General features: G+C 37.9%; 2 protein-coding genes across 3 annotated transcripts; one reads left to right on the plus strand and one right to left on the minus strand.

The window, feature by feature from the left end:
* Nucleotides 1-24,146, plus strand: taok1b (TAO kinase 1b). 2 transcript variants are annotated; one of them, XM_043221729.1, is made up of 21 exons: nt 1-379; nt 471-578; nt 10,497-10,744; nt 10,857-10,928; nt 11,462-11,563; nt 11,697-11,742; nt 12,013-12,109; nt 12,561-12,674; nt 12,749-12,840; nt 12,933-13,026; nt 13,694-13,775; nt 13,898-14,065; nt 14,446-14,646; nt 14,791-14,928; nt 15,141-15,377; nt 15,703-15,831; nt 17,268-17,471; nt 18,118-18,357; nt 18,448-18,660; nt 18,869-19,051; nt 20,760-24,146. In XM_043221729.1, the coding sequence occupies exons 3-21, from the start codon at nt 10,613-10,615 to the stop codon at nt 21,285-21,287; spliced, it is 3,072 nt and encodes a 1,023-aa protein (XP_043077664.1). In that variant the 5' UTR covers nt 1-379; nt 471-578; nt 10,497-10,612; the 3' UTR covers nt 21,288-24,146. The 2 variants fall into 2 exon arrangements, with proteins under 2 accessions (XP_043077664.1, XP_043077665.1); XM_043221730.1 differs by lacking the exons at nt 1-379; nt 471-578; nt 10,497-10,744 and adding an exon at nt 11,231-11,317.
* LOC122326656 (protein ABHD15) lies at nt 23,597-27,994 on the minus strand. The gene is given in 2 exon segments (XM_043221731.1): nt 23,597-25,190; nt 26,016-27,994. Coding segments are annotated over 2 exon segments (1,557 nt in total). The 5' UTR covers nt 26,915-27,994; the 3' UTR covers nt 23,597-24,532.
* Between the last annotated feature and the right edge of the window lie 6 nt (nt 27,995-28,000).

Below are 28,000 nucleotides of genomic sequence, written 5' to 3' on the forward strand. Positions count from 1 at the left end.
GTGCTGTTTGGATTGCAGTAGGAGAGTGGATAGAGAGAGCGAGAGAGAGAGAGAGGGAGGGAAAGAGAGATGAAAATCACTGCCCGGCCACACGACAGACGCGCCACGCATGAAGAACTTTAACGGCCGAGGCGACACCGAAGGGCTGTCATATCTCGGGTGGTTACGGAGAGCGCATATGGTGTAGTTTAGAGTGCTACCTACAAAATTTCTCCCGTGTTTTCCACGAAGTGAAGGAGGTGAAAACTACCCGCCGCCATTTTTTGGAAGTGACTGACTGGGAGTGGAGAGTTAGCTGTAAACTGGCCACAGCTGATTTAGTTTATATTCCCTGTGAGTCATCACCTTCAACACTGTCAGTTCGGACTGCCTGGATACTGTAAATACTCCGACTCTTTTTCTCCAATATACTAGCTGCCGAATGTCCAACGGAATAAACAAGAAGTGATTTTGTTTACACATTTCTCCAGAATTCTTTCTAACTGTTCCTCCCAGGATAGCTGGTGTGGGCTAAGTTAGCCACATTAGCACGCTGAGGTTTTCTCCTGGAGTCCGCTCAAACCTGGCCTGGTGGACGGGTGAGTTTAACTACACCCTCAAACGAGCCGTTTATCTGTTCTTCTCAGGACCTTACCGATGTCTCGCTGCGATTGTGTCCTTATTTTGTCGTCGTAGGAAGTTGGCTTACATTCCACTAATTGTTTCGCTAATATGTGGCTAATATTGCTAAGTTGGGTTTGGTCTACAACTTTTGGCGGCGTTTAATCGTGTGAAACAGACAAAACCACTCATTTAAAACGTTTCTTCTTTCTCTAATAGCTGTTGTCAATAATGTTTGAGAGTTTTGCTGCTCGTTTTGTTTGTGCCAGCCTGCGGGATTGACAAACTTGGTTTAGGGTGATGTTGGTTTATATATTGGTAAGATAAATTTGACATTCACGAGTGTCGAATGGACTGCTAGTGTTTATATAACTGGCAAAATGTTTAAACTTAGCAAAGTTGTTTCCTGCTTTAACGGATTAAACCAAGCGGTGAGGCAAAACATTGATTTTTGTTACCGAATTGTACTTTTGTTCTTAATGTATCGGTATAAATATCAACTAACCACATTGTTTTTACGACCACGTCCAGTGTCGCATATTATTGCAATGACACTCCCTCCCATTTTCGCTGCACTGTTTTCAACGGCAGGCTTCGTTAACTAAATAAAAACAAGCATTTTAGGGCCTAGTAATTGTGACCTCCTTCGTTATATAAATTAACCATCCACAGCTCTGTTATGACAAGTAATCAGCTGATTAAAGCCCTGGTTTATCGAGCTGGGTATTCCCTTGTTGTGAGCTGCATTCAGTGACGCGCGCCGCATTCCTCATTTCAGAGTGTTGACATTGCGTAACACACTGGACTGGCCAGCAGCCCTCGTACTCTTCTCCATACCTATTTAAAGCGTCATTCATTATAGTCACCTGTCCTAGGAACAATACAGGCCACTTATTAGCGTAGTTATCGCCATTTAATAGATCACTTTCAAATAGCATCGTCTCGTTGCTGGAAGAAGCTCTGCCTGAATATTGATCGCCTCCTGAGAATGCGCTGCTCTTCCTATTCTTTGTCAGTGTGGATCTATCGGTCTGTATACGAGATTCGACGCGCTTATATGGAGTTTGGCAACCATTTGCATGTTAAAATGTCTTCAAATCCATTTGCCATACCGATCGAATGATACATATTTGTTTTGTAGTAGTATCTTTTGTTTAACAAGGGGCACATGTTCTTGTTTTCCGGCTGCAAGCATTTCTAATATTCATACTCTTTCTGCCACTCACACAATCTGTGAATTGAATGCTTATTATTTTTAGTTTTGACTTGTGATGTGATGGCTGAATATTCTGGGCACATATTTTATGTGCCTAAAATTGACTTTATTCCTCTGTTGTTTACCTTTTGTGGTGAAGTGACAAAGGGCTTTTACACCCAAATTTTACACCTTAATTTTGGTCAGTTGTTACATATGTTACACTTATGTTAAATTGAAATATTTAGTTTGACTCATACATGATGCAGCTAATATGAACTGCATCATGCTTTTATTATATTGTATAGTGATATACAATGGTCCTTAATTATTGATAAATGTAATCAGTTTAGGCTTTCAGGCACACTTTTTCAACCTACTGATAAACCGACTGTACTATATTTATTAGTATTATAATTGATAGCATTGCTGTAGGCTACCAGCCAATTTAGTTCTTGCTAAGGCATGAGCAAGCAACAGCAATCACTTCAAGATCATCCATTATAAATCACTTTTTGTTTGAACTCCTGTTCATCAGTTCTTTTTTTTTTTTTTTCCCATTGCCCTTGATTGCATATTCTAAATGTTGATGATGTCTGTAATGGCCTCTTTTTCAGCGTTGCATTATGTTGATGTACTGTATGCTTTTGCCGTTTAATATTAATGACAGTTACTGTGATACTTGCAGTGTGTTGAGTGACTCATTTTTAGTTATTTACCTCATTAATAAAAACAGGAGTCACCCTGCATTGGCAAAAATTTCAGCGATTCATTTTCACTCAGAATTGCAAATATTTTACTTCATGTCAAGTGTGTTTAATGCTAGCCTATATCAGCCTGTGTTTGCAGCACTGTTTTTGTGTACAGAACTAATGGGACTGGGAGCATGACAGTCATTTATGAGAGATAATGACCTTGCTGTGATTCGATTTACTGTATCTAACCATTTTTTTGTTGAATGTACATAAATAACCGTCCTTATGGCGTGCACAGCATATTTAAAACAACCCCTCACAGGATATTCTGAAATGCTGGGTGGGGTGTTTAAGTAACAAATGCATTTATCTAGCCTCAGATCTCAGCTACCATAGTATTTTATGTCATCAGCAATGATTTTGTTGTTTACCAACAACAAACTGCATAAAATTAACCATACTGTATGAAGTACTCATCAGTGATTGCTGGGATTAGATTATCCATTCAAAACTATATATACACAGATGTTTTTGGGATCAAAAGAAGATCCATACACTGATATGCTCTTCTTGAATATCATTTTTTTTTTTAATTGTGCTGGTCTAAGTATATTTGCCAGCTTACACTTTCCATCTTTTAAAATGAATTCTAATTCTGTTGTTTTTATCTAAAACTAACTACGTAGTTTTTTTTTTTTTTTTTTAAAGGGCTCTTTCATGCCGTTTTAAACGTGTTATTCACCATGAAAATAGCCAAGGAAGCTGGTATGGTATTGAAACCACAACCAACGATTTGTCTTGCTGGTCAGAACTTGATTAGTGTGCGAGAATGTCACTTTTAGAAAAAAACAAAAAAAAAAAAACTGTAAACCTGCACCAGGAAGGAGGAACTTTCTGTCATGTGAACAGTTTTAATAGCAGAGATCTTGATGAGGAGGCTTCCAGTGAAGGGCAGTCATGCTTTTTTGCACAGACAAGCTGGAAAGAACACGCCTGGTGTTGTCTGGTATCGTTTTGACTCTCGAAAAGCAGCTTCACTGTGACACTACCAGATGAGAAAATATTTTCTTTATTTAATAAACGACAAAGGGATTTTGACAACATTATCTGTCTGTAAGGATTGTTAATGTGAATTAAATCTTCCATATTCAGTTGTACATTACAATACAGATTGTGATCCTTGTCTTTCCTGGTTTAAGGGATGGTTCACCCCAAAATAAAATATTTGTTATTGTGCCCTCACCCTCGCGTTTCATATGCTATTTTGTGGAACAAAAAAGAAAGACAGTATGTGTTCCTCATATGACCGTGACTAGCATTGTTGATGCCACTTTTTGAATCTGAACACCTTATTGGGGAATAACTTAATTGTTACTTCAGAAATATGAATGTACTGGAGAAGTTGTATGAAATTTGCTTTTGGAGCTTGTCATGTCAGTTATTAAATTCGCTTAAATTAAAATAAAACAATTAAAGTTATTAAATTGCTATTGAAAATAGCTTTTTCTGCAGAATTTCTCCTACATGATATGAGGAAGGATGTTTGGAATGACATGAGGGGAGTAAATAACAAACTATTCCTTTAAGGAAATAACTAAGCATGTATAAGATGAGTTGGGATGCCATGGATAGTTAAAATACCTCTGGTACCAATGGTACAAACAGGAATGGCACAAAATTAACTTGAGCTCTCTGCTTGATTTCACCTTTTGTTTGATGCTTTGGAGCAATTTGTTTTTGTTTGTTTCAGCAAAATTCCTTTATTCGTTGTTGTAGTTGGTTTCCAAACAGCACAACAGAGAACTTTGTTAGTTATGAAATACTCCCTTTTAAACTATTTCATAACTTGCTGGCACAAACAGATGAACATTGATTGTGTCATTCAGCTATTCATTCATTTACACTCCCTGAAAATATGTTTTTCAGTCAAGAGTACTTTTTGTGTCTGTAACTCAAGGTAGGCTAAATGTGATGGATAATCTATTTGTGGCTATTTAAGTGTTGAATTCATGCATTTCCTGTTTGTGCTGTCTGGAAGAATGTCAATATGCTTGCAGTCGTTCAGCACTAACATGACCTCAGAGTAAATTATATGCTCCAAAAAAAAAATAAAAAAATTCTGTCCTAGTTCGTCATTTTGACTATTAGCCGAAAGAATATATAAAAGATGCTCTGCTGTCAATGCATTGAGTAAGTAACAGTGCATTTTGTGACGGCGATTTAATAGTAGTGTGAATTTCTCACAAAGATTAAGACCTGGCTTTTAATTGTACTGCATATTAGAGATTAAGTGTTTGTTTTTTTTATACGTATGTTGAAGGGAATTCCCACATAGACTAACCGGAGTGATCATGGCCAAGTTACTGTCTGTGTGTCACACTGGAGTCTGTGTCTTAGTCTGTCTGGTTGAACTGTTGCATACAGGCCCTGAAGCACAACAAAACGTTGCTTATACGAGAGGCACTAGTTAAGAAGGGGCATGGACTGCTAGTTAACCTCGCTTAATATTTACATTTTGTTTTCTTACATGCCTACTACGGCTCAGCTTTACTGAATGTGGTTAGTTTACTGCCACCCAGCATGCCGTGCAACCCACAGATGTTTTTTTTTTTTTTTTTTTTTTTTCTACAGTATATTGTGCTGCGGCTTATGACCTTCTTTAGTATAATTTTTACTTCCATTTAGATCTCATCTCTAAATTACCCAGCGCTTAAGTATAGTTTGTTATAGACAGTGTCTATAAAAAGATACACCGGTAATTATAATTCTAATGTAAGCAGCTTTGGGAAGTTGGTTTGCAAATATACAGTGTGAAGATCAATATTGTACATTAGAAATTTTCTCTGGTGCATAACAGCATTCCCCATAGCCTAATGAATGCTGAGCTGTTTCTGTTTGGTCCCAGAGGAGCATCAGTAGTGAGTAATTCAGCAATTTTTCTCAGAGGCTACATGTTTTCTAGGTGGAATAGGTTGGTGGTGTTTGATGTTTCTGAAGGAAGTTTTTCATGAACCAAAACAGTCAATGATGTCAACTCCGTTAATTAGGCTTACTCAGCCTTGTGAGGCAAGATTGTTTCCCCTTTGGGGTTTGTTAGTAATGACTTCTTTTCAGATCAGACTGTACATGAAAAGCTTGGGATTTATGTGAAATATATAAGCGTTTTGCTTTCAGCCAATTTCAACATGATAGTGTTTTTTTTTTTTTTTTTTTAAGGCTGAAAGACTCTCTCTTATGAGGTTAACTGTAATTTTGGAGATAATGAAAATATTTGAAGACCGTTATGAAAACATGAACACTGTTAGATTCTGGTTCTGATGCAGCAATGGTATTAAAAAAAATAAATATATAGAAAAGAATATAGCTGCTTGAGGTGAAGCTTTTGCCAATAAACTGAAACATGTTTCATAACACTTCCTATGATGTTAACTTGAAAATATTACATTGACTTAACATATGCCAGTGAACTGTAAGTTACATGCTATTTAGCGGGTGAGGACGGAATTTGCTATGGATCTCACACTTTTGTGCTATATTTACATCTACATTATATTTCTGAAATCACCTGCACGTTTTGAAGCCATATGCAAAGTATGAAAATACATTTATTCGAAGTTTGCGTACTGTTGAACAATTGATGGAAAAAATCACTGTGTATGTAGGCCGAATATTCGATTAACTGATCGCTGTTGCAAATCCTTAAAATTAACTATAAACTATTATTTTGCCCCATATCCTTCCAGTTGTTGCGCTTCCATTTGTCCTTAAAACTGCAAATCCATAAATGTGACTTTTGTAAAAAAACAAAAGAAAAGGAGCTATTCGATTTATCCATGCTTTTAAAAGCTGTAAAGATAATTGAGACATAATGGAACATGGACATGTAAGTCATCTTTAGATAAGGGACACACCTAAATGGTCAGATACACACTAATGTAATGAGTAAACTGTTGAGAATGAAAAAACGTGTAACTTTAAATTGGATCTGTGTGGCTCTAAAAGTGACAGGTGCATCTCAATAAATTAGAATGCCATGTTCATTTATTTCAGTAATTTAATTGAATTTGTGAAACCTGTGTATTAAATTTAATTCAATTTAACAAACTGAACAGTGATTTGTTGGCCTTCTGTACTCAATACTTTGGAGCGGCTCCTTTTACTTTAATTACTGCTTCAATTTGGCGTGGCAAGAGGGTGATCAGTTTTGTGGCACTGCTAAAGTGGTATAGAAGCCCAGGTTTCTTTGACAGTGGCCTTCAGCTCATCTGCATTTTCTGGTCTCTTGTTTCTAACTACTTTCTAAATTACTTCAGTCTGTGTGCATTGAATTTATCTAATACACAAGTTTCACAATTTGAGTTGTTTTACTGAAATAAATGAACTATGAACATTTTAATTTATTGAGCTGCACCTGTATATTTCTGCCATGTCTGTGTGCTTGATATTAATCGGACACAAAAAGAAAAAATTAAAATCGAACACTGCCTTTTATTGATGAGTATTTGCCTATTGCTCTTTTAAGTTGAATTATTTTCAAGTTTTTGTTTCCGAAAGTCATTCTGACAACAGGTGTATGACAAATGAAAATGTTTTCTAAAATCTTAAATTTTTTTTTAAACATGTTCGATCTCCAGTGTCTGTGTCCATCATAATTTACGTGAACTAACAGTAGGTTCTCCGAGACTGCAAATCAGGTCTGAGTCAAAAGTCCATTTTTAAGGGGCATTCACACAGAATGTTTTTAGGTTTTAAAATGAGTAAGGGAGGACAGTAGAATGGAAAAGGTCTATGGACACTTTAACGTAAGCTTTTCGAATGCTGAAAACAATAAATAAGCAGCACATTGAATTTAAAAACACATTCTGTAGAAACTGCTCCTAACATTGTTTTCCAAAAATATACAAATGTGTGATCACCTTTCTTTTGATGGGCAAAAAAACCCAGCATGCCATTGCAAGCATTTGGTAGTTGCTCTTCAAGGTTTGTCTTGTGACTCAATCTTCCTTTCTTAATCACATGTCCAAGGAACATGCTTTGAAGGGCTAAATCTGTTGTTTACTCACAGATGCTTGGACTAATGCAGTCACCATGGAGTGATAAAGAACTGTGAAAAGACCATTGGTTGTAATTGAGCACACGATGGACTTATTTTAAGCAGCAACATATTAGGTGCAATGGCCAGTCTTGCACCCATTCCAACTTTTCACCTGGAAATTTGATGGACATGTTAACTATAACTATGTTATAGTTTTAATGCAACAATAATTGTCATGCACATGGTATTATTTATTTTATTATAATCCCGGAATATGAAAAAACAATGAACTTGGGCCAGTATATCAAAAAAAAGTAGTTCATCCAGTTGATTACCAACAGGAACAGTTTACCATCTCATGTCCCAGTGTATACACAGTCGGATAATCCTGTGGCTGCAGCAGTAGTGATTGATTCAAAACTTTTTGGCAAGTGCATACCTGGACAAAGTTCAGTCTTTACAGGTGAAGCTTTTGCATTGCTTTTAGCCCCTGAGCAAATGGAAAAGGAGAAAATATACATATTATATATATTTTATTTCATTTGCACATCTTCTAAATTTGGTTTGGAAGCATTTGAGACTTGATTCATCCTATAATAACCAATATAGTAGAGAAAGTGGATCTTTTTTTTTTTTTTTAAAGAAACAAGAATATTGTTTTTTGTTCGATACTGAGGCATATGGGATCTGTTGGCAGTGAACTCCAGTTAATTGTGACAGTATGCAAAATACTATCAACTGAAATCTTTGTTGACTCAGTAAATTAAAAAATTAAAAAAAATTATAAAAAAAACCTGAGTGAGGTAAACTTACTATTGAGTCAAGGCATAAACACTTAATCTCGTTAAATCTCGATCAGGTTGTATATATGAGGTGTCTAATTGGTCATGCAAGACATTCATTATCATTCTTATTTGTTAAAAGCGGAAGAGAAACCAGTCTGAAAGGTGTAAAATATTTTACATTTTAGTTGAATGTCCAAGTTGAAATAATGCTTGACATTTTTATTCAGAAAATATAAATAATTATATTATATATAATAGATAAATAATTTTGTCATGCATTAAACTCTACAGAATTGTTATAATCCCTTTTGTGTTTAATATTTTTATCACATGTATGTTTTGGTATATACACTTTTGTTTGTTTTTATATATATGTGTATGTGTGTATATATGTGTATATATAGGTGTGTGTGTGTGTGTGTGTGTATGTTTGTATTTGCTCTCCCATCCAATCACTTCCATGGCCAGGTGTATAAAATCAAGCACCTTCTTACAAACATTTGCGAAAGAATGGTTCGCTCTCTGAAGTTCAGTGAATTCCAGTGTGGAACTGTGATAAGATGCCACCTGTGCAACAAATCCAGTCTTGAAATGTCCTTGCTCCTAAATATTCCAGAGTCAACTGTCAGCTGTATTATAAGAATGTGAAAGTGTTTTGGAACGACAGGCCACGTAAACTGAGGCGTATAGGTCACCAACTTTCAAGTCAATCGCTACAGACCTCCAAACTTCATGTGGCCTTCAGATGAGCTCAAAAACAGTGCGCAGAGAATCATGGAATGGGTTTCCATGGCCGAGCAGCTGCATCCAAGCCATACATCACCAAGTACAATGCAAAGCGTCGGATACAGTGGTGTAAAGCATGCCGCCACTGGACTGGAGATGTGTTCTCTGGAGTGATAAATCGCACTTCTCCATCTGGCAGTCTGATGGACGAGTCTGGGTTTGGAGGTTGCCAGGAAACCTGTACTTGACTGACTGCATTGTGCCAAGTGTAAAGTTTGGTGGAGGGGGGATTATGGTGTGGGGTTGTTTTTCAGGAGCTGGGCCTGGCCCCTTAGTTCCAGTGAACAGAACTCTGAATGCTTCAGCATACCAAGGCATTTTTGACAATTACATGCTCCCAACTTTGTGGGAACAGTTTGGAGCTGGCCCCTTCCTCTTCCAACATGACTGTGCACCAGTGAACAAATAAAGGTCCATCATTAACATTTATTATAATCAACAAGGCTGCTTGCAGTGGAAATATGTGATGCAACACATCATGTGATGCTCCATCTGAATGAAGTAATGTTTTATTTATAATTAATGTCTGACACTTGCATCAAAAGCAGCTTGTCATGGCACTCATAACCACCCTAGTCATACAGATAAACATGCCACAAGTGTTATGTCAGAACAGAGTAAGTTATGTCATCACTTTGGCTCTCAAGTCAGTGGAAATTCAATTTAAATTGAAAAGGGGTAACCTACCCCCAATTGGCAGCTCTAATGTTTCACGAATACATCCAGAGTTTGACTATTAGTCCACCCATTGCTTCAGTTCTCCCCAAACTTGAATGAGCCTGAAGAGGTGATAAGAATGCAGCAGAGCAGGTCAATGTGAAAGCTGGGAGATAATCTGGCACTGACACTGACATTACTGTATTTACAGCCTCTAAACAAAGGTTATGCCACAGGTCATTTGTGTAGAATCTGTATTTGGAGATAAAACCGTTTCCATGGTCCTTTTTAGTTTGTTCCTGTTCAGGAACCACAGACACCCATTTATCTCATTTTATATTGGCAACTCTGTGTTCCAGCTAAAATAGAGAAAATAGACAGCTGGGCAGGTAACTGAAAGGTTAAGGTTAAATTAAAGTTCAAAGCCTCGCATGCTACACACATGATATTGTATAATAACAATCTAAATTACAGTCCAAAATAGTTGATGGGCGTATCCACCTTATTTTGCAACTTCAGATTCACTAGCTTGGTTTCCATCCAGAGTTGCGAATTTACCTTTTGTGCAGAACTGGTATTTTTCATAAAACATTTGCGAATAAGCAACTTTTCCAATATTTCCAATAACATTTAATGTTGTGTATTAATGTCAAGCCCTCTGTAATACGTAGTTAATTTATTATATAGTGACAGCCCAAATACATATGTTGAGATTTATTTGAGGTTTATTTGTGCCCTTTCAGGTCTCTATGCGTACACTGCCTCCCTCTGGCAGATGAATAACCAGCGGGGCCTTACGTGTCGCAGTCACACGGCCAGATAGTCCTCTGCGAGCGAGGCCTGTCCTCTGGCTCGCAGCATGCCCTCCACCAGCCGGGCAGGGAGCCTGAAGGACCCCGAGATCGCTGAGCTGTTCTTCAAGGAGGACCCAGAGAAGCTCTTCACAGACCTCCGTGAAATTGGTCATGGCAGCTTCGGCGCAGTGTATTTTGTATGTATCAAATGTTACATTGTGTAGAATAGGATTTATTATTTTGATGCATGCAGCAGAACATAATGAGAGGTTTGGGGAGATTGTGAAATCTGATGTGAGTATTGTTTAGGCACGGGATGTGCGGACCGCAGAGGTGGTGGCCATCAAGAAGATGTCCTACAGTGGGAAACAGTCAAATGAGGTCAGTTTTCCTACATTCCACAGTCATTGCAATCAGTCATGCAACGGTTTGGTTGTGGATTCAGCTTTTCCTTCTGAGGGTGGGCACAGTGATTGCAATATATAACTCTTGTCCCATGGATTTGACTTATTCACATTCACAACTGTGGCTTGGCTTTTAAATAGTGACTTGGCACAGTAAAACTGAGCAAATTAAAGCCTGTGCTGAAGTCACATTAAGTCTTGTGCAACACCACAGATTGAAGTGAAGCACAACGGCCATTCATACTTTAGCTGGTGGCAGCGTTTCCTTTGTATTTTCAGATTAGCAGTAATCGGATTACACGTAATCTCTACAAAGATTTCTTCAGAAGCTTTTAGGACTGACTTTCCTTTTCAGGACCTGTACTAGTAAGTCAGTATGTCCAGTCTGCTCACGTCAATAGTGTATGCAGTGATCTCATGGAAAATTGGAATTCATTGTAGTCATTGTAGTCTTTTTTGGCTCATTTGAAAGAAGACTTTTTGATTTACTGCTCTTTTGTCTTGACTCAGAAATGGCAGGATATCATTAAGGAAGTCAAGTTCCTCCAGAGAATACAACACCCAAACAGCATAGAGTATAAAGGATGCTACCTGAGGGAACACACGGCATGGGTAAGATCTCTCTCTTTATTTTCTAAACTCTTCATTCTCACTCTTTGGCATAGCATGTTAATGAGTATATAATCACAATAACCCTTTCATCTCTGTAATTCATCTTTTCCTTTTTTTCTTTTCATCTCTTAAGCTTGTCATGGAGTACTGTTTGGGCTCTGCCTCTGACCTCCTTGAAGGTAAGACACTAAACATTTACTTTCACTTGGAAGCGTTATAAATATTTAATCCAAAACTTGAGTTACAATCAAAGCAAAGCTTTATTATTTAGGTGAATTATTTTTAAACAGCAGAACATGCCACTAATAACACGAAGTTATGGGATTGATTGCCAGGGAATGCACGAACTGAAAAAATGACTTTAGATGAAAATGCTGTCTGTCAAATGCATTAATGTGACTAAATGATTGTTAGTTTGAAGAACATTAACATTTTTCATTTTTGCTTAGTTCACAAGAAGCCCCTTCAGGAAATTGAGATTGCAGCAATTACCCATGGTGCTTTGCAGGGCCTTGCATACCTTCATTCCCATAACATGATTCACAGGTTTGTGGGTTTTTTGATGATTATACAAAGTGAGCACTTCTTCATTGAGCGGTGTTAGGAATCAAGAACCAGTCCCACTGGTACTGAATGATTTTCATGACACTGGTTCTGCTAACTGTTTTTGAATATTTGCATTCTTGTGACAACACCTCGCATATTCTGATAAGGTTTGCTGCACCTTTATTTATTTGCGGCACAGTGTAGTGCCAAAGCAAGCTGTTTTAGCTTTAGTTCTAAGGTTGCATTGAATTAAATGCACAAAACAACAAACATACATGCCACCATATTCCAATTCACTAATATACGACTCCTGTGAGCCATTTCATTTTTAATTAATTCAGAAAAACTTATTACAAAGTCACGCAGATATTTAACAAAACTTCAGACACTGTCTGAGGAACTGAGGACAACTACCTCCTAATTTTGACTGTTGCGTGTTTTTTTTTTTTAGGGATATCAAAGCTGGGAACATCCTGCTGACCGAGCCTGGACAAGTCAAACTGGCAGACTTTGGTTCTGCCTCCATCGCCTCTCCAGCCAACTCTTTTGTGGGGACACCATATTGGTAAGCACACTGGTTATCTCTGAGTAACAATGATTTCATTTAGCCTGGTTACTAACATGGCCACCTACTCTCAGGATGGCCCCTGAAGTAATTTTAGCCATGGACGAGGGACAGTATGACGGAAAGGTTGACATCTGGTCTCTTGGGATTACCTGCATAGAACTAGGTGACAGAGAAGTTCTGCTCATTTTAAAACTAATTGTGCATTTTTCATATTGTGAAAATCAGTCTTACTTTTGCTTCTCCCTTTTGCTGTAGCGGAAAGGAAACCTCCTCTGTTTAACATGAATGCGATGAGTGCCTTATACCACATAGCGCAGAATGAGAGCCCTATGCTGCAATCAAGTGAATGGTGAGTCCACTAATATATGCACAGAAATAGCATTTTTGTGCATTTTCTTTTCCTATTTTCATGTGAATAGCAAGTATGCAGGAATTAAGAAAATATTTAATGACTCAAAGGAATGGTTTACCCAAAAATGAATGTTTTATCATTAATTACTCCTTTACTAACCTTTTTTCATCTTTGGACCACAAATTAAGATATTTTTATGCAATCCAAGAGGTTTCTGACGCTGCATAGACCCCGCAACAGAACTACGATATTTAAGGCACAGAAAGGTAGTAAGGACATTGTTAAAATAGTTCATGTGACATAAGCGGTTTAACCTTCATTTTATGAGGCTAGACATGGAAAGACTGACATGGAATTTATTTAGTTTGCAAAATGAATTAAAAAGTGATGGAGATGGTAGAAAGTTATTTAAAGAAATAACTCATTGTGTCTGCTTTTTAATCATTTTAATTTAGAGAACATATTTACGTATTATGATCCTTTTAATTTGTATTGCCTACATTTTCTTTACTTGTTATTAAAAAGGCCTTTTAAGAAACAATATTTTAAAAGCAGTTATTTTAGAACAAATATGTAAAGAGGTATGTTAAAAATATGTTGAGAGGTTTCTGTATTAATGAGCAGTCATCAGTTGATTTTACATTTTGTCATTTTCTTTCCTCAGGACGGATTATTTTAGAAATTTTGTTGACTCTTGCCTTCAGAAAATCCCCCAAGACAGACCACACTCTGAGGATCTGTTGCAGGTGTTTACTTTGCACTAATTTATCAACTCATTTAAATAACTTTGTTTTTTTTTTGTCATAATAATATTCAACCTGAATATTTACAACTGCCTTATATTCTGCACTCTTTACTTAAACCATAGCATGCCTTTGTCCTGCGAGAGAGGCCAGAATCTGTTCTCATAGACCTAATTTTGCGGACAAAAGATGCGGTCCGAGAGCTGGACAACCTGCAGTACCGCAAGATGAAGAAAATTCTCTTTCAGGAGGCACACAATGGGCCGACCACTGAGACCCAAGAAGGAGATGAGGTCAGATTTCAAGTCTTTCCTAGTTCTTGTGTTTTAATATTGGCAAATATATAAAGTGGGGCCCGAAATGGAGTCAAAATCAGTGCGTTCAAAATGTTTGTTCTTGCTTCCTTGTGAAGCACAAGATACTCTTTGGGACGTTCTCAAATCTTGATGGATAACTTGACCATCAGGTTTGTCACAAACTTATGAAGTCTATGCAACTTGAGTGCTGCTGTCACGTCGAAAACAAACTGCTGTAAAATTTATGTACATATTCCAAAAAATTTTTTGTTTTGTTTTAATGATTATATAATTTGTAATTTAAAAGAACTATCATTATGGTTGGTCTCTGAACTGCTGGGTTTTTTTTTGTTGCTTTTTTTTATATGTATGTTTAGGAACCAGAGCATGGTCCTGGTCGCACAGGCACAGTGAGCAGTGTGGGCAGCAATCAGTCCATTCCCAGCATGTCGATCAGCGCAAGTTCTCAGAGCAGCTCAGTGAACAGCATTCCCGACGCTGCTGATGACAAGAGTGACCTTGACCTGGAAAAAGACCATACTGTTATGTCTAATAGTTCGGTCATACACCTGAAACCTGTACGTTCACATACCTCTTGATAATCCGTCTCTGAAATCTTCGTTCCTTCCTGCATAACCCAAATCAGAGATTCTTTATAGTAAGTAACTGTGAACGTTAGACTTCATTATACCAAATATGTTTTCTGCTTTTGCATCCATCAGGAAGAAGTGGAGGTTTACCCTGAGGATCCTGAAACGCGTCCTCGTCCCTCAGAAGCCCAGGCAGCACCTGCACAGCCCCCGCAACGCAAACACCATCGCAACCGCGAGCACTTTGCCACCATCCGCACAGCGTCTCTGGTGAGCCAATCACAGTGGACCTGTAGTTAAATACTTGAGAACTCTACAGATGTGTCAGAACTTTATTACTCCTTTATAATCGATGAACCATGGCATTGGTTGATTTCAGTGTAGACACTGTGTAATTTGAATGGCATCACATATTTTTTTTGCCCATTCTCTGTAATTTACAGGACGTCTCTTCACTTTCCTTGTGTTTCTCTTCCTTTTAGGTGACACGCCAGATGCAGGAACATGAGCAGGACTCTGAGCTGAGGGAGCAGATGTCCGGTTACAAGCGCATGAGACGGCAGCACCAGAAGCACCTTATGGCCCTGGAGAACAAACTGAAAGCAGAGATGGATGAACATAGGCTGAGACTGGACAAAGAGCTGGAGGCCCAGAGGAACAGCTTTGCTGCTGAGATGGAGAAACTTGTGAAGAAAAATCAAGCATCCATAGAAAAAGATGTAAGTGTGCACAAGACATGTCACACAATCTGTTTTGACATCATTTGTTAGGTGGTACAAAAATGCGTAAAGTTCATCATTAAAAGGGTTATGTATTGGAAATTCTGGTTTTCCTTTATTACATGGCTCTCAATTCTAGTGAAGACAAATCTTCATATTGGCTAACATTGGCATTGACATTGTAGAGAATGATGTGCTTTATACTTTTTGGCACCAAAGTGGGGAGATTCTATTTCTACTTCATCGTGGCAAAAGCACAGTGTACAAAGCTATTGTTTTTTTTTGTCTATTTTTTTGTCATTTTCATGAATTTTATATCTTAAAGGCTAAGTCATTTGCCAATGATGAGAAGAAATTCCAACAGCACATTCAAGCACAGCAAAAGAAAGAGCTTAGTAGCTTCCTGGAGTCACAGAAACGAGAGTACAAGCTAAGAAAGGAACAACTGAAAGAGGTAAACGCACATTTTCAAGCATGGCTTTTTACCCATATATGAATTTGCCAATAGTGTTTTTCATCTTGGCATAGTTCCACCTCAACTGACCTTTGGGAACAGTGTACTGAAATGAAGAAAAAAATAAAGGCTAAATGTATTTCTGTATTTTAGCCATTTTACAGTTACACAGTTATACAAATGGACAATATGCATTCCAGAGAACGAGAAAAAAACATTGTTGATACAAAGTGTTTAAAACTAAATGTAGTTTAGTAGAAATCATTTTGTTAAAAACAGTGACATTCTATTTTTTTTTACTTAATGAATGTTTAATATAAAGCCTCCATGCAGCAGCAAATTTAATTTGTCTTTGATAAACAAAATTACGTATTTAAATATTTTTTCCCATGGAGAAAAAGTCAAAATCAGTGAAAATGGTGTGCTTTTTAATAATTATTTATTATTTTATTAAATAATATAATAACGTCATTTTGTATTATTTTTTAAAGATGAAATAAAAAACACAAGCCTTTAAAATAACCACACTTTATTAAAAATTAGCAAAACTGGACAGAAGTTAGGCTGAAACTTATTTATGTGGTAATATTTTGTTATAATAAGAGGTTTCCAAAATGAAAACGGGTGTCTGCGATTGGCTGCATTGCTCAGCACTACAGAAAGCACATTGCAAATGGAGTCTTTTGAGCAGTGGTTTGTAACATGATGATTGCTAAACAAAGTTGAATTTTGAAACAACCATTCCAATCCAATCTGGCCTTGTTGGTACTGTAAAGTTGATCATTACCTTTCTGTCAACTCAGGCTTTGATAGTGAAGTTAGTTTATATAACTAATAATGTTAAAAATGTATAATAATTTATAATATAATACAAAAATGTATAATAATTATATGTTAAATAATTATTTTATCTTTTAAAATTATTTATTATGTAGTTCCCTTTATTTTGGAGTGGGTGAAACTGGAGGAGGGACGTTGTGTCACTCGACCCTGATTGGTCAAATTTTGATTGGAGTTCTCTAAACAAGAACATAATCTGTCCAGACATTACTATGGTGATAAACACTAAAAGCCAATCCACTTTCATGGTGCCTAAGAACCAGAGTAGGCACAAACTAAACTGAAACTTACCTGGCTTGGTAAAAGGCCCCATAAAGCTAGTTACGTGCTTGTAGTGGGAGGAAATGGGTGGTTTACAATCATGTGTTTGAGATCATCTTTGGTACAGTTTTAAGGAGAAAATCCTCAGCAGTGGTGTAAAAACTGATGAATTTGCACATGGTTACAAACAGCAGAGAGACATATAAGAATTTCAAAAACACCACAGTCTTTAAAAATATTTTCATATATAGCAAATATATAGATACAATTCATAGAATTTTAACGCAAGAAAAATCTCTATATCAACCCATTGATGTTTCCCTTGCTGTGTTTAGGAACTAAATGAGAACCAATCCACCCCTAAGAAAGAGAAGCAGGAATGGCTTTCGAAGCAGAAGGAGAACTTTCAGCACTACCAGGCAGAGGAGGAAGCCAACCTGCTCCGTCGGCAGCGGCAGTATCTAGAGCTGGAATGTCGTCGCTTTAAACGGCGAATCCTAATTGCAAAACACAATGTAGAGCAAGACCTTGTACGCGAGGTAACTTCACGTTCCCTCAAAGACACAACTAATAACTAGGGTTGTAATGGTATGCAAACATGAGAGTTATGAGAGGTATCTCCAGTATTTTTTATTAAACGGTGGTTTACCGAACAAATTGCCCTCTTTAAATTAGTAACATAACATTTTCCTAGGGATAAAAATCTACCTCAGCTTTTGTTCTAAACTATAAGGGATCCTTTTTACTATTATATTGAGCTCATATTTAAATTCAATTAGTATTTATTTTTTAAATCTAATAATCAACATTCAATGAAAATACAAATACACAAACATGTAAATTGCACATAATGTTGTTAAATGAACTTCTAAGTTGTACTTGTCGTTGAAATTATTTTTTATACACATTAACAGGTAGAGTAAAATAGTAGTACACAGTCTAACATTTCATAAAAGGCTCTTCTCTAGACTTAATTTCTCTAACGAACTAACAAGCTGTAGACACTGACGATTTGGCTCATGTAAATAAAATGCTAGGTAACTTTTGTTTACAAGCTGCTTTATTGATTTCTCTCTGTAGTTAAAACACTGATTGAGCGATTACATGAGGCATTAAATGTTCATTCTTGCTTATTTAAATTTTGTTTAAAGAAAACTAATATAATGAGAGGTTTTCTTGATCCAGGAGCTAAATAAGCGTCAAACGCAGAAAGATCTGGAACATGCCATGCTGCTCCGCCATCATGAGTCCATGCAAGAGCTAGAGGTGAGACAGCTGGGCACCATCCAGAAGATGCGTACCGAGCTGATCCGCTTGCAGCATCAAACTGAACTCACCAACCAGCTAGAGTACAACAAACGCAGAGAGCGAGAGCTACGCCGCAAACACGTCATGGAGGTCCGGCAACAGCCTAAGAGCCTTAAGGTGCGTAGCATGTGCTTGATTTTGTAATGTACACTAGCTAGTACCATCTGCACAGTTGCATAGAGCCAGTAAGTCTTTTCTCCTCTTTAGTCTAAAGAGCTGCAGATCAAGAAACAGTTCCAGGACACTTGTAAAATTCAGACACGGCAGTATAAGGCCTTGCGCAACCACCTCCTGGAGACCACACCCAAGTCTGACCACAAGGCTGTACTGAAGAGACTGAAGGAGGAGCAGACCCGGAAACTAGCCATCCTCGCTGAGCAGTACGACCATTCCATCAATGACATGCTCTCCACACAGGCTGTGAGTGACCTACCACATCCAGTGTAGGCATATGTATATCTTGCTATAAAGCCATCAAAGAGTTTGAACTAGTGATGAAGTTCTGAAGCTGGTGATGCCGTTGCTTCACAGTATTCAGTAACGCACGAGGCGAAAATCTGTTCACCCCCTTTTGTGTGTTTAAGATACTAATTCTAAATGTAACTACTCCTCCCATCTTGCTCCTCAGCTGCGATTGGATGAGGCACAGGAGGCCGAATGCCAGGTGCTAAAGATGCAGCTGCAGCAGGAGCTGGAGTTGCTAAATGCTTATCAGAGCAAGATAAAGATGCAGACGGATGCACAGCATGATCGCGAGAGGAAAGAGCTGGAACAGAGGGTTTCGCTGAGGAGGGCTCTTCTTGAGCAGAAGGTATGTTATCTGATACAAACTTCGGCAACCATAGGAGGCGTATAGGAGGCGTTTTAAGGATTTTCAGAGTTTTTGACATTCCAGAATAGGAATACAGGTATAGATCATCAATATGAAAGTTCTGTCATTTATGCTCCATTTAATTACATTTTAAATTTTAATTTCAGTGTGAAATATAAACTTGTAAAGCATCTCCAGTGCACATCCAAAAAAACACATTCAACTTAATGAATGCGCAATAAGTGTTTTGCCATTGTTGACTCGTCTAATTTTGAATGTAAATGTAGTAAATTGTGGAGATTCTTCAAAAATGTCTGAGCAGTTAAGTTTTTGACTAAAGGCTAAAATATACCAAACGACTTCTAAAAAGTGAACACTACACATCATACACTTGCCAATTTTGCTAATGGTTAGAGAGGAAATACTGGGCATCATATGTTAAACACACACTACTAGGACCACTACCAAACAGACTTTCAAGTAGTCTCATGCAAAACTGGAAGACAAATAAAAATAATACTGTGAAATCAGCTCAATACATTGATTTCCTCCCAACTAGATGGAATCATAGTCTGAAGAAAAAAAACCTCTGTTGTCCATGACCATTATGTCAACTCGGACTGTTATTTGTTACTAGACTATAAAAATATCTGTTTCACTCAAAGATCAGAATTTATTGCAGCAGTTAACACAGCCTGCAAAACGCCTGACAATCCCAGTTGCAGCTGAACAATTGATCTGTTAAGTCTGTCCACAAAAAAAAAAAATAGTTTGGCTGCTTAATCTTTAATCAAAATTTTCCTCATTTAATTTTCTTTTTTCTCTCAAAAGTACATCAATACAGAAGTACAATCTGTTGTAAACACAGACTTTAAACTCTTGCTACAATTATTTTGCTATCCTGTTGTTTTCTTTCTATGGGTGAAGCACATACTACCAACATTGTGTTAATAGTTGGTGCAAGGTGTAAAGCTTGCATCATAAACCAGATAGTAAATATCAGTTTTAGAGAGGCTTAAATGAAATGACTCTTCCTTAAGTTTTGGCAAAGATCAATCTCATGTCGTTCCAGACTTGTAAGACCTTCTTTCATCTTCGGAAAAAAAAACTTGACCCTCAATAGACAGCAACGCAAAACAGTGGAAAAATAATATAATTTACATTCTTCTCTCCCGAGTTCTGCCATTATGCACATAGTATGCACACACATATACAACACATATGCATGCTTTCCTCCTGAGCGTAAATAACGCTGATTATGTCAAATACGTTCTTAAGTTCTGTACAAAATCGTGAGAGTAATTAAATTAAGTAAATTATTTTTGTTTTCTTTGTGCAAAAAATGTATTCTTGTAGCATCACAAAACTGAAATTGAGCTTCTGATGCGACTAAACTTGATTTACTGATGTATTTACTATGTTTGTGGAACTGGATCATTTGAGATGTGTTGCTGTCTATGGAGGGTCAGATACCTCTCTCTAGTTTCGTCCAAAAAAATAAATGTAATAAAATAAAAATAATTTGTCTTAATTTGTGTTCCAAAGATGAACAAAGGTCTTATGGGTCTTACGGGCACGAGAGTGAGCAATAATGACAGAATTTTCATTTTGGGGTGAACTAACCCTTTAATCATAACTACTGTATCTTTTTAAAAAGGTAACGTTTTCGACTAGAATATTATCTGATTCTGTTTTGGTTTTTGGTTAGATTGAAGAGGAGATGGTTACTCTGCAAAATGAGCGCTCCGAGCGAATCCGCAGTCTGTTAGAGAAGCAGGCCCGGGAGATCGAGGCTTTTGACTCTGAAAGCATGCGTCTTGGTTTCAGTAACATGGTGCTCTCCAGCCTGGCCTCATCTGACGGCCACAGCCACAGCTTTCCAGGGGCCCAGAGTAGCTGGGGCTCCCAGCACGGTGCAGGCTCTCAGGGGTCACACTGGGGAGGGCACCATAGCGGCAGCCAGCATGGTCACCACCACCACCACCACCATCACCCAAGCCACAGTGACTCTATCCAGCAGCCTTGGGGTCACGGCCTGCCTTCAGGGGGGCCACCTCCCTGGGGGCATCACATGTCTGGGGGCAGTCAGCGCTCGAGCGGGGGAAGTGGTGGGCTACGAAACAGTCCCCAGGCGGTACGGCGGGCCACCTCAGGGGGCCGCAGTGAGCAGGGGATGAGCAGGAGTGCCAGCATCGCCTCTCAGATTTCCAATGGCTCACACTTGTCCTACACGTAAGACCGCCCGCCGCTCTCCCACAACACCCATCTTGACCCAAAATGCCATAGGGGAAGGGACAAAGGGGCACCGTGGTTTTTGTTTTGTTTTTGTTTTTTCCTTTACACCCATTCCTTTATTTCTAATCTTCTAAATACATATTTTATACACATGGTAAGCACAATGCATCCGTTGTAGTTCAGGTTCTATGAATGTCATTCTGGCCAGTTGTATCAAACTTTAGCTAGAATCCAGAATGTTGTTTTCGCAATGATGTGAAAAAGTTTTGAATTCAGAGAAAATGCACTGCATTTTAGAGCGTTAATCTGATTTGAAAATGTTATTTAGGGTGAGAACAAATATATGAATGCTGTGCATTACCTCTCACAGGTGAGATTGTAAGTCTTTATGCAGTGGGTTTTATCATGGTCTTATTAGCAGCTGGTTTTGGTTGTATAGAGCGGGAGATGAACGCATATCATTTTCTCAGAAACACTGATTCATCAGAAAACAATTGCAGAAATATATATATAAATAGATGGAGAGCAGAATGTGAAAGAATCAAGCTTTTCAATGCACTTGATTTTGTCTAGCTTAGTATTTTATAAACAACAAGCACTAATTTTAACGTTACTAAACAGTATGCTTTTTTTGTGCCAGAACAAATTTTAACTATGAAAAGATACTGTGAAATTCTAAGATTTTGTTAGAATTATTTTGATTATTAAATTATCGCGTTTTTTTTTTTTTTTTTTATGTTGCCGTTGCCATCCTTCCACAGGTCCAAATAACCAAAAACTGCGTGGAGAGCAGGATGCCATTTTGCTTTTAAAACAGCCTAAAATTCTAATAGTAAGTGTATGAACGGATGAGACTGATTGCTATAGGCTAACAGGGCATAGGTTGTAAGGTAGATGAGCGATATGATAGGACTATATTAATGTGGAGATGCTTTGGTGGTCTTGAAAGGTAGGGGTGTCTTGAACTGAACATGTAGAATGACACTTAAAAACCGGTTTTGCTATATAAATGCGTGAGTGTTAAAGCATGTTGGCACGGTAAAACTTTACTCCTGAATAACAGTATGGCTTAAGCCGTTGAAGTATATTAATGTTCATTTTAGTCTTTTGATTTAGTGATGCCAAAGTTAACAATCGCAACTATGCAAAAGGATAATAACCTGTCACAATCATGTCTTCTTTTACTAAGCTTAACATCACAGAAAAGCACTTTACCATCCTTTTCTACTCTTAGTTGCTCACTACAATCACATGCAGGCAGATCTCCTGGTCCTCGGGTGCCCCCTCCTCCCCTTTCTCAGGCTGGGTTTGACAAGAGCGTGTTGTGTGGATATTAGGGGTGGGGAGGTCTGGGTTGGGTAGGCTTGAGACCGCTGAATGTTTTTGCTGGGCGGGTGGGTGCCGCTGCTGTCGTCCCTGCAATGCCTTTGTTTCTTCCATGCCCACCCCAGAGCTCCAGCGACTGCCGCCCACCCTCCAACCGCACACTTATCACAGCATGTAGAAAAAAAAGTGTTTAAAAATGCAATGAAAAAAGGTCAGATAAGCGTATAAAACATTATGGTGGAAGGGTATACAGCCAGGAGACAGCTTTAAGTGAGATGTATAGGAAAACGTGTGTATATTGTATATTTAGAAATTTAAAATAAATGAATAAATGGAAATCAATATAAAGACCCAAGTTAAAACTAGACTAAAATTTAATTGCTTGAATGTGAAGATAAAATAAAAAAATAACTTGGTTTCTAATATTGATTATTTAAAAAGAGAAAAAAAATTATATACATATTCTCAGAGGTGTCAAGCAAAGCCAAAAAAAATAACTGTTTCCCCTGCATTTACTCATACAGAGGATGTCACTTTTCATAGTCCCTCTCTTTGCTTCTTGCTCTCCTTGCTTTCAAAGGTATAAATTACCATATTCACTAGTGCCAGTACTCGTGTTTTGTTATCTGTGAACCAGCAGTGAACTTTCATTTTCTGAATGATAAAAGGCATGGGTTTCTTTTGTTTTGTTCAATAAAAGAAAAAAAAAGAGAAAAAAAAGAAATATCTGTATAACTGCCATCATGCCTATTTCAGAATGGCTTCAAAAACATGTTTCCAGGAAAATAAATTCCAGTTTGTAATCCATGCTATCTATAACGATCAACTATGAACACTATTTTGGCAAATTTCTGGTATATGCATGGGATTGCAGATTTCATGAAGTTGCCTATCTCAGTCTGACTAACTAAAACTGAGCCGATGCAGAGTCAATTCTAAAGATTTGGGCCAAATGTAACAAAAAATATGAGATTATTGAACCGGGTAAATGCTATATAACATGCCAATCATTTAATCACATTCATTACTCCAGTGGAATCACTGGACCACAGGAACAGCCATAGACTCAAAATGTGAGTTTACGCTCACAAACAGGGTCATGCAGTATTTTCCAAATACAAGAGGTGTGTCCTGTCCTGTTATAAAAGAGCAGATTTCTTTAGCTCATAGCATCCTTGTGTGAAAACAACAGGGTGAATAATAATTAAAGAAGGGGGTACATCTCTGTACAGTGAGTTTACCAGTATTTCAACCTTTTTCTTTTGATGGTCGTTGTCTTGTTTTCCTGCTTCAACATTACCATAGCAATCCATATATAACCTGTATTAAAATGTATAGATTGTGAAAAACTGAATGTTGGAGAGATTACAAAAATTATGGCTATTCATAACAAAACACTTACAAGTGAATTAAAATATACAAAAATTATGAAAACGTAAGGGGACAAATGTAATGTTTTGTTTGTAATTACTCCTTTTGTTGGCAGAGGGCTACTGGACAAACAAATCAACTGTAATAAAGTAATTTTAGTACATTTTGGTTTTGTCATTTGTATGCTTTAATGCATTGTTAGCAAGTGCAAACTTTTCTGAAAATCATTTTCATGTTCCAACATAATTTGTACAAAAAAAGGACTAAATATAGCATCCAATGCTGTCAACATAATTAAGCCCATTTTGTCTATCAACATGTTCTTTGCGTTTTCTTCCCTTTTATCTTGCATGGTGTCCTCCTTGCTCATTTCTGCAAAACTGTGGTTTCAATCAGTCATTTTTATTTATATAGCGCTTTTAACAACACTGGTTGCATCAAAGCACGATGGGTTTCCTAACTAAGGGCATCTCATATTTCTTAGACGTACTGGTAGAACGTTTTAAGCTCTGCTGATCTGACCTTTATGGTTCCACATGCTTCCCTTACTCAGCGTGTGTAGGATCGATTCCAAGTAAAATCCTCCTGTTCCTCTTCAAATGTGAATTTGTCAGAGGGAGTTGAGGTTTGCCGTCTTCGGGTGGGCCTTTCTTTCCGGAGCAAGGTTGTTCTTCTTCTGGAAAGCACAGCACTGGCGCTATGCCTCAGACTTTGGTTGCCACATTGTGCAGTAACATCTTTGAAGCCTTTCTTTTCCTCTGCCCTGAAGAAATCAGCAACTACCCTAAAGTATTCCAGCACCACACAATGACTCCAGGAAGTAGTACCTCCATGACCATCGTCATGCATAAAGCTGCAGTGTCCTCCCTGTTGCGTCACAGCCAGCAGGAAGTAAGGGCTATTACGAAAAAGTCCCTCAGGTACAGTGGAGAGAGGTGGAACAAGAGGGTCATCTCGGCTACACAAACAGAGCACTGGCACTGCTACTTCGTCTGCATCTCGTAAAGGTTAATTCCTCTCCCAGTAACTTGGCCAGTCAGGCTTCACCGATAATCTTGAATTGTCCTTTCCAACATTGTCCCCTATGTCTAACATTCTTTGCTCAGACTGCTTAGGAGCACAGAACATGAGTTCCTCCATATCTCGCAAGGAGTTGCATTGTAGAATTTTTGCTACATCCATCACAGAGCTCAAAGCAGTGGCGTACCTGTGAAAAGGGTCAAATGTATAAATTCAAAGAGCTTGTAATCCTAGTTGCTAGTTTTGCACTGTAGCATCTTGTGATGCCCTAACTTGGATTGCAGTTCTCGTATCTTATTCACAAGATTCATATGACCCAAAAATTTAAATCTGATTATCATTTACTCACCTCATGTCATTGGCAAGCCACAGACATTCTTTTGTTGAACAATATAGCTTATAGACGGCATTATACTCAATGTAGCCTGCAAAATATCTCTTGGGCATCAGGGACACACAGGACGTCTTTGAAAAGCTACACATAGTGATTGTTACTCACATAAAGGAACATCTGTGATCAAAAATCTGAACTAAAATTGTGTATTTGGCAGTATGAAAGAACAGGGATGAATTGATGCTGTTGACTTTCAAAAATGACCTGGAGAGTTGAGCTCTAACTTCCAGTTAAACACACCTGAACTAGCTAATCAAGGTCCTTCAGCAGGACAGTGGACACCAAATTTGGACACCCCTGCTTTAACCTGTACTTCTAGCCACCATTTTCTTTGACACGCAAGTAAGCTTATGGATGAGGCTCCAGTTTGTTAGACGCTATAGGTAAAAAACAAAGAGAATAACAATGTGCAGTAAATGGCAAAACTACACACCAAAAAAAATAACATAAATTAAAACTAAAATAAGTTTTCAATATCAAATTTTCAATATCAAGCAGCAAAAGTAATAGTTTTTACACCTAAAAATAGCTAGATGTGGATAAGACCAGAAGCTATACCCATAGAGTTTACAAACGGTGGAGAGCAATAGAGTTTGTAGTTTGTGAGGAGTTTTCTACCTGTTTATTTGAAACTTGCGGTAGATGAGGGCTATCCACTGATAAAGCCAAGGTAGCTCATACTCAAACCACAGTTGTCCATGAAACACAGGAGAGATGCAAGCAGCGGCCGTCAGGTAGGATGAAGAGCCACATTCCCCCAGATAGGAAAGCAGTAACCCTGATCCCGAGCCCTCACTTACAGCAAGCAAAGTTGAGGATGGATGATGACTCCGCAAGTGTTCTATTGCTTGCACAAAATCAGAAGTATTTCCGAACTCCTGGTAGTATGGAGTAGTCAGTGGGCAGCCACCATGACCACGTCGATGGAAAATCACTGGATAGAAACCCTGTTGCAAAGCCTTGTAGCACAACATGAGCAAGTGTGGAGTTACTCTGCCTAGGGCATTGGGAATTATAACAACAATAGCAGGATTACTAGTAACCAGTAACCTTCCTCCAGGATGATGATCTCTTTTGGTCTGAGCTTGTTGGTCGGTCAAACTCACAGCCCAGTCCAGGGCCACAATACCCCCATCCTTTAGAAGTAGGTTATCCCGTGTAAAGTGTACTCCTCCTTGCTGTTCAGCGCCTTCCTTTGTGGGCAACATGAGATTGGTAATTGTCTGAAAATGAGGGTCGGCCTGAGGCCATCTTGCTAAAGGAGGCTGGGCCAAAGTATAGCAGTGTTTCTTCAGGTGAATGGCAAGAGCTGTGGGTTTACAGATCAGTCTGACTTCTATTGATCCTGATACTGTAAAGCATGGCAGTTTCAAGAGTCTACAGGCCATAATCCACAAACAGCGACCCAACAGCAGAACAGTACTATCTGCAAGACGACTGATCAAGTTCCATCGACGTAATATTGTAACCAGGACCAGCAGCAGACAAGGTAAAAGGCAGAGGAATAAATTCCACATTGCTCTGAAATCTGTAATCTGTAGGTCTAACCACTGGCACAAGGAACCAACCTGAGGTTGGAGAGCAAAGGTTTTCTCAAGTGAAGTGGAAAAACTCAGTATCTTTAAACTAAATGTTCTGTTCTACTCTCACTAGGATGTCAGCCTTAATGGACTTGCACCTCCTTCCATAACCCATAGCAAACATCACTGCTCCCCCTTCTTTAAGAAATCATTAACAGAAATCATTAACAATACTTTAATCCACAGACCGCTGTTAGATATAAAAAAAAGTAGTGAAATAACAGTCTAATGGAACTTACAGAGGTTTTGCCAATTGAAAGTCTAAATTTCAAGCATTTCTTTCCTTTGCTGCCTTCAGAATGCATTTAAAGTACTACTGAGGTGGAACGCATTAAAAAGTGACCATTAACAGCTTGCTATTTGAATAGGTAAGAGACCTTGAGGATATTGCACCCAAATCAGTACCCTTTGTTCCTGGATTGTTTATATATAAAAAGTGCTAGCTCTATGGTCCTATAACTAAAAACCCAACAGAGACAGTGTTTGCTCTGTGCCTTGAAATAACTTGCAGAGACTAATTAACTGTGGTGGATGTGTCTTGTCCATTCATTTTTATGAGGAAGTGACTGAATGCAACAATTTTTTTTGTACAAAAATTGTTTTATTCAAACTATTATACTGACAATGATCCTCTACATAAACACAAAACAATGCCTTTGGTTTTGATATTTTGCCGTTTTTCATGTTTGTTTTTTTTTTAGAATAATATTTACATTTTAAAATGTTAAATAGAAGCCACGTGAGTTTTAATTGTTAAAAGTGTTGGTCAACGCTGGAAAATGCAGAGGTGTGTAAAGTGAGAGGTTAGTAGCAATTTAAGAGTAAATAATGCAAGCACTCTTACAAAGAGAGACAAATGGAGATGTTATCTATGCAAACATTTCTTGCTCACTAGATTTACATTTTTTCAATGTTTATATTAGTGCTGGGAAACGATTTATCCAAAATACGTTTTTTTGTGTACTTAAATGTGTGCATACTTTGTATATTTATTATGTATATATAAATACACATGCATGTATA

Source organism: Puntigrus tetrazona, chromosome 21 (assembly GCF_018831695.1).
Source record: "Puntigrus tetrazona isolate hp1 chromosome 21, ASM1883169v1, whole genome shotgun sequence".
Taxonomy (NCBI): Eukaryota; Metazoa; Chordata; class Actinopteri; order Cypriniformes; family Cyprinidae; genus Puntigrus; species Puntigrus tetrazona.